At 43.4% G+C, this 13,910-nt stretch overlaps 2 protein-coding genes and 1 long non-coding RNA gene across 4 annotated transcripts; 2 read left to right on the top strand and 1 right to left on the bottom strand.

Moving 5' to 3' along the window:
* Positions 1-385: 385 nt before the first annotated feature.
* nagk (N-acetylglucosamine kinase) lies at positions 386-7,119 on the top strand. Of its 2 annotated transcripts, XM_048237007.1 has the most exons (11): positions 386-563; positions 1,223-1,265; positions 1,518-1,602; positions 1,834-1,932; positions 2,041-2,182; positions 2,515-2,625; positions 2,749-2,861; positions 2,940-3,027; positions 3,325-3,422; positions 5,795-5,873; positions 6,445-7,119. In XM_048237007.1, the coding sequence occupies exons 2-11, from the start codon at positions 1,240-1,242 to the stop codon at positions 6,675-6,677; spliced, it is 1,074 nt and encodes a 357-aa protein (XP_048092964.1). In that variant the 5' UTR covers positions 386-563; positions 1,223-1,239; the 3' UTR covers positions 6,678-7,119. The 2 variants fall into 2 exon arrangements, with proteins under 2 accessions (XP_048092964.1, XP_048092963.1); XM_048237006.1 differs by lacking the exon at positions 386-563 and having other exon boundaries at positions 664-1,265.
* A 96-nt stretch (positions 7,120-7,215) lies between these two features.
* Positions 7,216-13,346, top strand: LOC125289899 (mucin-7-like). The gene is made up of 8 exons (XM_048237005.1): positions 7,216-7,486; positions 8,364-8,495; positions 9,447-9,530; positions 9,720-10,182; positions 11,041-11,184; positions 11,994-12,096; positions 12,342-12,525; positions 13,154-13,346. Exons 1-8 carry the CDS (start codon positions 7,460-7,462, stop codon positions 13,181-13,183), a joined length of 1,167 nt encoding a protein of 388 aa, XP_048092962.1. The 5' UTR covers positions 7,216-7,459; the 3' UTR covers positions 13,184-13,346.
* LOC125289901 lies at positions 8,389-12,379 on the bottom strand. The gene is made up of 3 exons (XR_007192716.1): positions 12,300-12,379; positions 8,913-9,088; positions 8,389-8,776 (listed from the first exon to the last, which is right to left on the bottom strand). It is a non-coding gene; the product is annotated as an uncharacterized LOC125289901 (long non-coding RNA).
* Positions 13,347-13,910: the final 564 nt, after the last annotated feature.

The raw sequence follows: 13,910 nt of genomic DNA, 5'->3' as shown, positions 1-13,910 counted from the left end.
TATGATGATGTATGTGGGTGGAAAAACAGGCCGAAAAAATTAAGGCTATGAGCATTAGTTATAAACAACATGCGGATACAATGTCAGAATGCATAAAAAGAGGCAAAATACCAGTAATTCGGTATTGCTATTAATGATTATTCCCCAATTTAATTGATTAGTTGCCAATTGATGATTGGTTGCTATGGGGTGACAACACAAGGGATGATATAAGTTAGGCCTACGTTTTGTCTACCCAATAGCAAGTATTATCATAAATTAATACTGTATGACATTTGTAGAAAATAGGTCCCTTGTACATTTTGTGTATGAACTTACAGTTTGAATTGTAGCCTAATTTTCTCAAGCATAAATCTTTGGGCCTGTGGTTATGTAAGTCTGCATGTGTGTGCATTGCTGACTGTATAGGCCTACGTCATGTTGGTCATGTTCACTTTTGTGTGCATCATATCCATCTTCCGCTACAGCAACGCCATGTTCAGTTAGACAGGATGTTGATTAATGTGGCCTCTTTGCTCCTGACTGCTCACCCACACAAAGGACAGAAGGCTTCAGGCTTGCAGGTGAACTGTTTATAATAATACCTTCTGGACTCTGGATTCTGAACTATGATCATTATTATGCATATTGAAATTCATTGACTGCATGGGTCCAGGTAGCCTAAATCAAGCAGAGATACAACAGTTATAAAGATGTATTCATTTCTTTATTTATTTTAACAAAAACATACCCGTCATATGACTATGGCTTTGATCATCTTATTCAAATAACCTGATATGTGAGTGAAATAAAATAATCTAGCACAATTTCAGATGTTGTAGCGCCATCTCATGGTAGGCTAATAAAGATAATTTAGGAATATCTGTAGGCTAGTGAAACCAACGAACGTGTTTATGGTAGGGGGATGCTGCCATTTCCAGTCTAGAGTAGACTAGCCTATAACTTTAATTTGAATAAAAGGATATTATTAAAAGAAATACTGATATCTTATTGTTGAACGTCAAATGGCACCTATAGGCAATATAATTATTTGAAAAAAAAACTAGGCTCACACCTTCCCACAAGGACTCGATTCTTCAGGGTGTGTTCTCTTGGCTATTTTATAAATCAAAGTTCACATAATAAAACAATCATCTTGAATGTGGAACTCATGGTGGATTTACTGTACTGTAATCTGATTGGCCAACTGCTGATGTGTAGCCTATGCCTTGTCACATGATAGAAACCGGAAGCGAGATCATGAGTCTGTACGGTGGTGTGGAGGGGTAAGTAACTTTACATTTAATAATTGACATTATATCGTAAGTGGATATCGTGAGTGGTGCAAGCATATAGAGCACCATTACTAAACTTTATTTCTACCAGTTTCAAGCAATCTCGTAAACTCAGAGTCTTAACACTGTTTAGGCTACATCGATCACTCTAGTGCGGCAGTAGAGCGAAAAGGAAAGTCCTGAATGTTGTGATGTACAAAGTGAATTGTAGTGCTTCTGACCGAAGATCTGTCGTTTTGTCAGCGGTGGAACACACTCCATTGCACTCATCGTGTCTGACGATGGAAAGATGCGTGCAAAGACCGACGGACCTAGCACAAACCACTGGGTGAGACTGCACATAATGGCTCCATTCGCATTATTCCACTGTTAATGGGAATTTAAAGGTTTTCTGCAAAAAAAAAAAAACAGCTGCTCATCTGGTAAATAAAATGAAACCGTTGAGATTTTGCCACATTGGGTGGTACCCACATCTGATCTGGCTCATGGACTACATGGAGAATGTGGAATAATGTCTGAAAAGCTAATTCCTAATAATGCTGTTCACACTCCTGCATAGCTCGTCGGGGTGGATAAGTCCATTGAAACTATCAATGACATGATTCAAAGGGCCAAAGGTGCAGCAGGTCTGGACCCAGACACACCTCTCCAGGCACTGGTGAGTAATCTGAAGACCCTTAGTAAATGGTTTGCCCTCCCTATCAGTGTTGAAGAATTAGATGTTCTTACCCCACATGATGTGTCCACCTCACGTCCACCTCCACAGGGCATGTCCTTGAGTGGCGGGGAGCAGAAGGACGCCATCCAGAAGCTCATTGACGAGATGTACCGGAGGTTTCCAAAGCTAAGCAAGAGTTATTACATCACCACTGATGCCATCGGGGCCATCGCCACTGCCAGTGACCGTGGTATGGAACCTGCGCACTTCAAGTTTCTTTTGAACTCGTGACTCTCCAAGGTTCTTTAGACATTAAACCAATGTCTACTATATAGACAACCTACTTTTGGACTGAACTCAAATGTAACAAACGCAAGCACAGGATACAATAATAATGACAAATTTTATTTATACAGGGCTTTTCAAGACACTTAAAGACGCTGTACATTTTTCACATACATAAATACAAACAAGCTCACAAGGTACATGGACAAAGTTACATAAACAGAGAAAAACACACAGATGGACAAAATAAAACAATAAACCATTTTACTGGGTTGTAATGCTCTGCTGTTCCCACAGGTGGGGTTGTAGTGATCTCTGGAACAGGATCAAACTGCAAGCTGGTGAACCCTGATGGCTCTGAGGTGGGATGTGGAGGCTGGGGCCACTTGATGGGCGACGAAGGCTCAGGTAACCATGGAAACTAAACCATTAGGCGAAAGCATTGTTTGTGCCTGATCATTTTATGAGCGAAACAAAAGGGCGTAAAATGAATAAATGAATCATGCTAAAATCTTTTTGTGTTTCGTTTAGCTTTCTGGATCTCCCATATGGCTGTGAAAACAGTGTTTGATGCCAAAGACAACTTAGTGTCTCCACCTCATGATGTCGCATATGTTAAGAAGGCCATGGAGGAGTACTTCCAGGTAACTTGTGGAATATAAAGTGGTCATTAAATGATGTGGTTAATAGGACAGTATCATGGTCTTTTGGGTTATCTCCAGGTGTCTGACCTGATGGGCATGCTTCCCCACCTCTACAGAAACTTCCAGAAGTCTCACTTTGCTGGATTCTGCAAGAAAGTAGCAGAAGGTAAAACTATTCTTCAGCCATCTGAAAGATTGTTTATTGTAGAGGTACAGATAAAGGTACTGTAGTTTGCAAACTGCTAAAAAAACTCACTGAAAGAAGAACAGGCCAGTGAACCCTTCTTTTTTTGAGCTTTTTTGGCATTTTGCAAACAGAGTGCATTACCACCACCATCTGCTGGACTGAGGTGTAATAGCAAGTGTACCCTTTAGCCTCGTTCTGGTCGCCGGGTGAATAAGGCGAATTCCTTCAAACCAGTCAGGATTTAGTAATGCTATGCCCTGTGTCCATATGTCCTAGGTGCTAATGCTGGAGATGCCCTTTGCCAGCACATCTTCACCCAGGCGGGGAGGGTCCTGGCACAGCATATTGTTGCTGTCCTCCCCCAAGCCCAGGAGGTAACTCTATTAAACCACCTTCTTCTGATGTTAAATCCTTAGCCACAAAAGAACTGTTTTATTAGCACTCAGCAATGACTCATGTTTGACCGAGGGTAAAATTCCCTGAGGCAGCACAGGATACAATGACTGCATGCATTGCGACAATATAAAAAAAATAAATTCAAAAAAATCAAACATCATTGATCTTGCCACTAGGCCCTTTCACACTGGCGAAATCGCCGCGATTTTATGTACCAGAATCGCGGAACGACTGTCCCTTTCACATAGACCCGAAGGAACGGCGGGACAAAGTGTCTCGCCAAATTTACTACAAAGCCCCTTGACATTTTGCGAGTTTTTTCGTTCCGGCACCAGTGTGAATGGGTCAAGGCGGAAAGGGGAATCTGGGCGGGCATTTCGATGCTATGTCCAGCCCACCACAGGAGAATCTAACTGATCAAAAGCAGCAATAGCAGAGACGGCACATTATGTCAATCTATAAATTCACAAAGTCTCCAGTCATTCAATGCCTGCTAGAGTTGATTGTAGCTTGGAATGCAATCAGTTGCCATAATAGGCTATCCTAAAATCCAGCGAAAAAACAAAGCATGAACTCATGAGCGTCTGTCTGCCCTATGTATATCCTCTGATTGTAATGCTTACAGATATCTAGGCGATATTTGTAACATTTGTTTTGTATTTGGCCTGTTATAAAATCATGTAGACCTTTTGAACAATTTAAACACATTAGGAACCGCAAAGTTGGAGACATGCATAAAGACAAATTTAAAACCGGATTACTCTGGAATGACTAACTGTACAGGGACAGGCTTTACACCTTTGGGTTCGGCAAGGTCTGCTGTTTATTCTGATATATGGTTTGTCATGTGTTGAGGTAAAGTTCGCGAAGTATTCCACCAAGATGAATGGGTAGGGAGACGGGCGCAAAAAATGATTACTTTTCTCGCGAACCGTTTACCACAACAACTAACCACTAACATCTTTAAAAGCTGAGCAAAAGCTCTTTTCGTGTGATACATGTGATGTCTGTGATGAATAGGCTACTTCATAAAGTAGTTCAGCAAATTTGGGTGGGACAGAATACCTATACAGAGCAGCAGTTCTGGCCATATCGGTTCTGGCTCACATGATGCCTATATGCTTTTGAACCCAAACGATTTTGATAGGCCCAGGACTAGAGAAAATCCATAACCTAACAATTAACTTTGACACTGCTTGTCCCAAACCGATCCAACTGCGCATTAACTGAATCTTATCAACCCGAACTGCGATGTTCCAAAGAGAGTGACAGGATGCAATGCCTAATAATCTCACTGCCTTCGGCATAACTGCTAACAGTGCGCCTAGGCAGCAGGCCAGGCCTACTGTTAAACACCTGAAAAAATATTAAGCTGCTGTTTTCTTTTCATGACGAGCACTAGGCCTACGCTTAAATGATTTATGACTGAATGGAACGTTGCGTTTTTAAGCGCCAGAACTGCTTATCACGTCGTGTGACAAAGTTTACACCAATCATCATCTTCTAATTTATCCTTATGTTGAGATGTCCATTCTCTTTGCCCTAGGCTATAATTTGTGCGTGAAGCATGTTTCAATTAAGACAATACACAAGCTATTTTTTATTGTTGTAATATTGAATGATTTCATGAATAAATTATGCGCACAGTCGCATACAGGATTACGGCTGGTGGCCACTGACCAAGGCCACAGTAGCCTGTGAACCTCTGATTTTCAAAGGGAAATCACAGCAAACGCAAGGGCAACTCTTCTCTTCAATTTCCCTTCCAAATTACTTTTTATTGTCTGAAGAATCTAACATTCTAACAGCAACAGCAAAGCAAATGCAAGCTAACCAAAGTGCAGTCGGTTCTCCCGCCATGGTTTTTGAAATCACACACCTGCTGTATCTGAAGCCCCACACACGCATAATAAGGCCTACGACTATCACTCTACACGCCCCCTGTTGCACATCACAATTTAATTTACTATAGCTGATCCTGCCTTCTGGCTCCCCAAAATGCCGCATCATGTGAACAGATCAGCAGGCCGGCAATTTTTCACCTCGCTTTCAGACACAAAAAGACGGCAAAAAGACGTCTCCTCTTCCCGCAAATTTAGCGGGATCTCTGTGTGAAAAGGCCTACTGATGGCAATCCAGAAGGACCTGGTATACTGACTAGTGACCACCAGGCGAATGAAGCATACTCTGGGGGCATGTTCGTGAGCTTCTATGTACATGCCCCCATAGTGTAGTGCCTGGCCGAGTTAGCTGCTGGCTGTAGCAACTCGAGCTAGGTAAAACCGATTTTTTTTTTTTTTTTTCGTACCGACAGATTTCTCCTTTAACTCCTCTGCTGTCTCCCCTGCAGGCTCTGTTCTCGGGGGAGCTGGGGCTACCCATTCTGTGTGAGGGAGCCGTGTGGGCCAGCTGGGAGCTGATGAGGGCCGGTGAGTTGGCCTTTGTGTTGTACCTGTAATACTGCTACTACTTTGTACTGCAAGGTGCAGTTGCATTTGGGACTATTGTGCTATGAAGCTAATTCTGGGACGCCGGACACCAATTTTGAGCATTCTGGGGGTGTCTTGGGCCTAATTCAACAAAACACAGATGAAGGAAGGTGCCTGCTTAATAACCCCAGTGAAATGTTCATGAAGGCTGTTCTCTTGGTGATGTTTTTCGCCCACAAATGTGGCTTTGTTGGTTATTCTGTTTGATGGTAAATATTATTGACTGCTGTGGGAAATCCCCTACCACTAGGAATTTAACACCTCTCCTCCTGTGTACTGGCATGCTTAGTGTACGTGGTGTTTGCAGTATACTTTGGTTTTGCAACGTGCTTTGTACGTCACACCATCTGCGTCAACACAAGTGATTACACCAGATATCTGCACAGGCATGACCCCAAACTACGTGATACTGAGAGTAGCCGCAGGAAATGCACATGCTACATAGTGAACCTGTGAAACCACACACACACAACAGGAAGCCATGGATCCATTGTGGTTTTTGCGTCGGCAGGTTTCACTGAGGTGTTGGCGCAGGCGAAAGGGTGCGGTGGAGGCCACTTCCGCGGGTACAGCCTGATGACCCTGCAGCAGTCGTCCGCCCTGGGTGGCGCCAAGCTCGGCGCGCAGAACATCGGTGCCACACTTCCACTGGACTACGCGGCCAACGTCAACGTCTTCTACAAGCACTCCTTCACTGAAGAATCTCTGCAGGAGTCAGTACAATTGTTGACTTTAAAGCAATGACTGGTGGGCTGCAAAGATTTGCATTGTGATCATTTTGATTCAGTGATCACTTGACCTAGTACCATGAGCATGACCTTTGAACCCTGAGTCCTGTACTTGAAATAGGTGCTGGTCAGCATATTATTTAGCAAATGATCATGAAATGATATGAAGTGATTTGTAACAAATCTGAATTGAATCTGTTTGTTTTGATATTACTATTATTATTTTTGTATTTTCTGAAATGGATGCATGCTCAGAAACTGATACTGCTATAAAACATTCTTAACTGTAAACATTATTATATTGTATAATTTAGTTGTTTTCAACATTAATATGCAAATTAATCCTATTGGGATATCTCCTGTAGTGATATCAAGTAACGGCAAAAGAATATTTTTGTTTGTTTTTTGGTAATCCTTCCACTTCAGATGTCATTATATCAAATAAACTGTTTACATCATTTTTGTGGTTGTTTAATAGGGCACAGGTGTTTGGGCTTCAAAAGACTCCATAAAGCCAAGGAACAGTCACTAGAAAATAACAGCTTGTCTGGAATGGCATTATCATGATAGAATGTTATGACATCATGACTTGTGGCCAAACATCTGAGCCAGTCACAACGGGCAGCTAGTCCAAAGCATTGTGACATCATTACACCAATATTCTATTCAGGCCACAGAGGGTAAAGTGAATGCCACTTTAGATCTATTAGATCAGATCTGGATATTTTATGGACTATACTTACTAGAAGTGCAAGAAATGAAAGATTCAGAGTGTCCGTATCAGTAACAACTTAATAGATGAATTCCAACTTGAAACAATGGAAGGTACAGTGTAAACGTTTGACAAACCTATTTCTTCTCTCTGTTTAATTAGCCAGTTATGACATACAAGGATACAAGGCAGTTTATTGACATTAACTATAAGTGAAAATGTCTAGTGTCAGCCTATGCAAAGTGGGGGTAAAAAGTGCAGTAGGGGTTTAGTAATGGAGGCTGCCAAGTTGTTAGGAATTGGACCTTTCCAGTAGTCTAAGCAACAGGGGCAAGGAAAAACTCCCTTGATGGGAGATGACAGATAACCCAACTGAGGGTCTTGGTGTGTGTGTTGGGGGATGACAGGGGAAATGATGATCATTTATGTACATAAGGGCAGTGTCATATGTGTGTTGAGAAGCTTACTGAGACAATGTGTCATGGGGGCAATGTACATAAACAATGTTTTCTGATTTAAATATATAAATGTCTCACTCAATACTGTGTACAAAAAGATTTTTGGAAAGTGAGTTAATCTGTTGGGGCACCAGTATCAGAGCAAATGACACCAAAAAAAAGAGCTGGCTTTGTGCTTGGAAATACACTTGAACCCCTAGAGTTGGTTGTTGAGAGAAGGATGTTGCAAAAGCTCCTTAACATTATGGACAACACCTCACATCCACTGAACATACTGGTCAGACAACAGTTTATCAGCTGGAGGTTGCTTCAACTTCACTGTAACAAGGACCTTATATCCAATTATTTTTTACTTCTATTTATATGTGTGATATATGTTTATTATTAATTGCTGCTGTAACACCATAATTTCCCTTTGGGGGCTGAATAAAGTAATCTATCTATCTATCTATCTATCTATCTATCTATCTATCTATCTATCTATCTATCTCCTCTCGTGCCCTGCTCCCTCGGGTCACTGATGCCCCTTCAGCCGGGAGTGCTGCAGAGCACCCACAGGGCGGACTACAAGCCCTTCACTGAGGCCTCGCTGCAGCTGTACCAGTTCCGCTGCCAACCGCAGAAGAAGCTCAACCCGCCCTTCTATGCCACCCCGCCACCTAAGGTAAGCACACAACATAGGATACCTGTCATAGGGTAAGGTAAGCACACAACATAGGATACCTGTCATAGGGTAAGGTAAGCACACAACATTAAAAAAGGAGAACTGTCATATTTACAGTGGTTTGTTTCTTAAAAAAACTCTGGTCTTCTATATTATCTTCATGATTAGACAATAACCATTAGTTATACCTACCGGTACTCACCAATTATTATAATGAGGGAAAAGGGAAGTTCGAATCGTCAAGAAGTACCGGTAGTTGAGCAGAGATGTGGCCTGTCGGCCTGTATCATACAGAGGAGTTGGTTATGAATTCTTTTGTAGTGCAGAAGGAAACTGCCTCCATGTTAAACATATAATGCAGACTAAGTAGTTGGCAACAGAGAAAATGACAATTAGAATCAGCATCCGTTTCACCACCTTACTGATACTAGATTTCTTGGAAAAGATTTCTTTGTTCCTCAAAAGGGGCCATTTGCTGGGCAATAGTTTCCTTCCTTACATAAACAGGAAGATGGTGCCCTTTTCCAGAGTCATGCCATCTCTTCCTCTTTAGTGTGCCCACACCAACCAGCGTCCGCCCGCAGATTCAGGCCCTTTGTGGACATCAAGAGTGGCTAGTCAGTAAAACTGATTTTTTAGGCATTGTCAGACCTGTTTATCACAACAAAATTATTATTTTGTGCATATTTGTCTGTATTGTATTGTGTTGTGTATATTGTCGTGTGGTATGTGATCCTGTCTGCAATCAAATTGCCCATTTGGGATAAAAAATAAATTGAACTTGAACAATGCATATTTATTCTTGTTGCCGTTTAATTGGAATTTAGAGGACAGATCAGATCAAAGGTCTCTCTCCCTGTCCTTTTTTTCTCTTTACTTTTTCAAAAGTCGTGTTCATATAGCCAGTATTTTTAAGTGTCCCATTTCCCCCGTTTGTGAATATGCTTGTAGATTGATAAGGACACGTGGACCAAGTACCGCAAATACTGCTACAGGACCACCAACAGTGTCTATGGAAGCTCCTCTTTCACTCAGGTACGTCTGTCCAGCACTGTTTGCATTTGCATTAGAGTCTGTGACAGCTGATGAGGGAGATAAGTGTTCAAGGATGCTAGACAAATGCCATGTCTTGAACAGTTCTTGGAGAACAACAACAATAGCAAATAATAAGACTAAAAAATGAGCTAATTCTTTGGGGGGGGGATGTGGGGTTTCCACTGACAGAGGGGGAAGTCCCTAGTGGTCTCTGTCCTGGACAAAGAGCGTGAGGAGCCAAAAGGGAACCAGGCGGCCATCTCAGCTGCCAATGCGAAACCCTCTGCCACTCCCCCTCGAGCAGGGTGCCAGGACACCACGGTGCCCCCTGCCGAGGGGAGCAAACTGACCGCTTGGGCCTCCCCACCCGCCACCTCCGCATCCCAGACCTCCTCGTCCTCTTCCTCCGGCCCCCCCACCGGCCTCTCGTCGGCTTCGTCTCCCTCAGCCTCCACGCTCACCACCACCCCCACCCCCCCGCCTCCTGCCCAGCAGTCCCACAGCTGTGCTACCCCCGCCACAGCCTGCCCTACTAGCAGCCACATCAAAGAGGCATGGAGGTCAGACACCGCTCCGGCAAAGGAGGCTGCACCAGTTGCCAAGGAGACTGCGAAGGCCACGGACAAGCTGCCACAGATTGGCAGTGGAGAAGGTAAAGCACGGCTTTATACAGGTTAGAAATCATGGCGATCACCCTGCACTCAGCCAGTAATATTCCGCAGCCCCCTCCTCCACAGCTCTGTATTGAGTTGGCTATGCTTAAAAAGGTCAGTCCTTCCTCTCCCTAACCCATCAATAGCAAGTGATGACCCATTAAAACCCTTGTGTCCTTTACTACTTGGCCAAATTGTCAGAAGAACCATTTGGCAGATATATGGCTACCCCAAGCCTCTGTGGCAATCATTTAGACCTTAGTCCCATCATTGCCTAATAGCAACCGGACACATAAAGACTCAAAGCAATAATGACACCAAGGGTATTCTGAGCAACCATCCCACCCTATGGACCAAACCCGTAGGGCTGTGTTTCGTACTATGCCTATGGTACAGATCAGCCATCAACAAGATCAGAGGAAACTTGTAAGCAAGACTGTTAGTGTGTATCCCTGGGTAATGTGGTCTGTAAACATATTAGCTGTGGAAATGAAACAGTTTGAGGAGGAAGTAGCGGAGATGGAGATTGCAAGTCCGCGTCCCTCCGCTGATACAGTTGACCCCCTCCCCCGAGGGTTCTCCAGTGAGTGAGTTTTCACTCCAGATACGAGGTTCTGCGGCCAGTCTCCCAGATAACACAAGTACACAGCAGAGAGCCAAATGTTTTGTGATAATGGTTCTGCCTATCAAAGTGCTGAAGATGGCTCTGACTTGATACATTTGGTTTGATTACATTTGCTCAGCAGTGAAACGACAAAACAAATAAAAAAAGTGAAATAAAATAAAAAAGCTGTTTGTTGGAGACTGAAGGCATTTGCTTATTGTGTCACTTCTCTGGCGGTGTGTGTGTTGTTTAGGTGGTGCGGCTCAGCTGCAGGAGCAAACAGAGAGGCCCAAGACCATCGCCTACGAGGACTTCCTGTCGGACATGTGCCACTCGGTCCGTCTGGAGAGTCTGCTTAATCAGCGCTTCGCTTCGCAGACCGCCACCATTCTCAAAGGTACTGCAGGCAGCCTTTACCCCCTCTCTCTCTCCACAGTTACAATACCACACAGAGTCTGATGGTATTGCTAATTTGCTAAAAAAAAAAAAAAAAAAAAAAAAAATGCATATCAAGTCTCAAAATGATCCAAAACTATATATGGACATTTGGTTCCAAAATGTTGTCACTTGGTTTTTCAAGGTGTGCTTTGCAGTGCATTGCACCACTGTTTACACACATATATGAAAACATGAAGTGGCTCAAGTCAACAAGCCACATGTATGGGAGGAAGTGAATTATTGCATGTAGACATGGTTGATTATTGTTATTCAAGATTTTTGAGGTTTGATCCATGCATCACAGACCAAAAGTACAGGTGAGGTCTTTGGACCTTGCCCAGGTTTACAACCAGTGGGTTTGAATGACAGCTCTAGGGCTGCAAGCACTCATCCACCACCATGGGTGCATCAGTTGGGCAGCCGTGGCCTACTGGTTAGCACTTCGGACTTGTAACCAGAGGGTTGCCGGTTCAAACCCCGACCAGTAGGCATGGCTGAAGTGCCCTTGAGCAAGGCACCTAACCCCTCACTGCTCCCCAGGCGCCGCTGTTGTTGCAGGCAGCTCACTGCGCCGGGATTAGTGTGTCCTTCACCTCACTGTGTGCTCAGTGTTTTTCAGTAATTCACGGATTGGGATAAATCCAGAGACCAAATTTCCCTCACGGGATCAAAAGAGTATATATACTTATACTTATCAGTCCAGCTCACCTTTAGAAAACAGGTGATAATTGCCCGAGTGTGTGTGTGTGTGTGTTGTCTGTTCTGTAGGGAGTCAGCCAAACTACACCACCAGCTACAGGGAGAGTTTCCACAACCTCCAGCAGGACAAGAAGCCCAAAGTCAAGCTCCCTAAACCTGAAACAAAACAACGGTACTCCCTTTCTGTTTTTTTGGAAGTCAAATAATAGCTCATTCAGCTACTGACATGTCCATCAGGTTTACCAAACCATAGACTGTACCAAACAGTACCAATTAGAGCACTAACCCCTTTAACCTAGGGGATGAAACATGATTAACTTATTGGGATGTGATGTGCTCAATTTAATCTTCTACAATTTCCCCATGCAGCCTTACGATGCTGTTACTCAAGTGTGGTGCCTTCCTTCTCTCTTCCAGGCATCAGTACTTGGTGTCGGAGTATGCAGACAAGTTTGGCCTCCTACAGCGGGCATTTCCTCCAAGAATGTCCCTTAACATCGCTCCGGTCAAAGTGCCACGCCCACAGGTAGCCATCCAACGCACGGCCCCTCTGCCACAGAGGTTCCTGTGTTCTGAATACATGGCTAGTTTCCGCCACCCGGTAAGGTCAAAACAACATACAAATATACACATATAGAACCCTGTATAGACAAAAATATACATATGCACATTTCCTCAGGTGATAGGCAGTGCTAAATAAAAATCATTATACAAATGAAAGATTTTGGTTAACTGTTGCTGCACCTGCAGTAGACTTTTGTGGGTGACAATCAAATGCAAAAAACAAATATCAGTACTGGATGTTAGAAAAACCATGATGAATTACAGCCTCCAAATGTGTGTAGCAAGGGCACCTGCAGGAATAAATGGTACGGGGGAAAGCTAATTAAATGTTTGTATTAAAAACTCCAGCAAAACTGGAGTGAAACACCCTCCTTGGTGTGAGATGATGTAAGGTGTCTGAAGTGGCAGTTGTGTGCTAGTCCAGCACAACTGACCTTTAACTGGACATCCATGTTTGGCCTCTATTTATCTTGATGAGCCACCAGGAGTCAGAGGAAATGTGCAAACTGCAAGACCAAACAAACGAACAAAAAAATAATCTAAAAAAAAAAGGTCTGAGTTTTTAGGCTGCTATTAAAACTTGATAAATGTGCAGTTTAAGTACCTTGTCCAAATAAAGGGAGTGCTGGATGCCTGTGGTCATGATCGATGTCTTTCCTTCTCAGATCACCATGGCCAGGCCAAAGACATGCTGAATCTTGAGAATGTTCTACTAGATGCTGATGGATTTCTCTCACAACCATCGCCACCACCATAATCTTCACAACAGACAATACAATTATCATTATGTCAAGATTGTTAAAGTTTCAGTGATGTTATTTTGCATAAATAAAATAAAAGTTAGGCCTTTTGATCTGATATGCCTTTCAACTTCAACTGGTATCTTGTTTGTGTTAGAGTGAGGAAAATTAACTTTAACCAAGGCAGTGATAAACAATATTTTGTGAAAACACAGCCAGCAGTTTGATCCACTGATGAGGGCGTGACCAATACAGCAGGGCAAGCGATGGGTCAATTTCCGATCCTGATAACCACAACGCAGTTGTTCAAACGTAAACTCTCCAATCAACTCAACCAGCCAATGTTTAGTTGCTAATTAAGATTCTGGGTGCGCTGCCAGGGAGGGAAATTGCCTCTGGGAAGTTTCACATTAGGGGCCAATTTCCTGGAATAACAATAGGCAGGCATGTGTCAGTGGTATCTGGAGAAAACTATGGCAGCGGACGTTCGGGCCAGAAATGGCATCACAGTCTGAGCACTCGGAGTGGGAATGGTCTTGGGGGTCTAGCAATGCTGGTTTTGGACGGTCGACCCAGCACGGAGCAGGTTCTTCACTCCTGGTGGCTAATGAGACCTTTCCAGCTGGCTCTTCCCAGCCCCGACGCATGAAATCATTCACCTGAGTGTGACATAACCACAGCA

Source organism: Alosa alosa, chromosome 24 (assembly GCF_017589495.1).
Source record: "Alosa alosa isolate M-15738 ecotype Scorff River chromosome 24, AALO_Geno_1.1, whole genome shotgun sequence".
Taxonomy (NCBI): Eukaryota; Metazoa; Chordata; class Actinopteri; order Clupeiformes; family Clupeidae; genus Alosa; species Alosa alosa.
Note: the sequence above shows the minus strand (reverse complement) of the source record. Positions and strands in the feature narration are given on the sequence as shown.

Excerpts from the sequence above, each read along its gene's own strand:
- nagk (XM_048237006.1), top strand. The coding sequence starts at position 1,204 with ATGCCTTGTCACATGATAGAAACCGGAAGCGAGATCATGAGTCTGTAC. Across the intron at positions 2,626-2,748 it reads GATGGGCGACGAAGGCTCAG|CTTTCTGGATCTCCCATATG; the intron begins GTAACCATGGAA and ends TGTTTCGTTTAG. Across the intron at positions 3,423-5,794 it reads TCCTCCCCCAAGCCCAGGAG|GCTCTGTTCTCGGGGGAGCT; the intron begins GTAACTCTATTA and ends TCTCCCCTGCAG.
- LOC125289899 (XM_048237005.1), top strand. The coding sequence starts at position 7,460 with ATGAATTCCAACTTGAAACAATGGAAG. Across the intron at positions 8,496-9,446 it reads ATGCCACCCCGCCACCTAAG|ATTGATAAGGACACGTGGAC; the intron begins GTAAGCACACAA and ends ATATGCTTGTAG. Across the intron at positions 12,097-12,341 it reads AAACCTGAAACAAAACAACG|GCATCAGTACTTGGTGTCGG; the intron begins GTACTCCCTTTC and ends TCTCTCTTCCAG.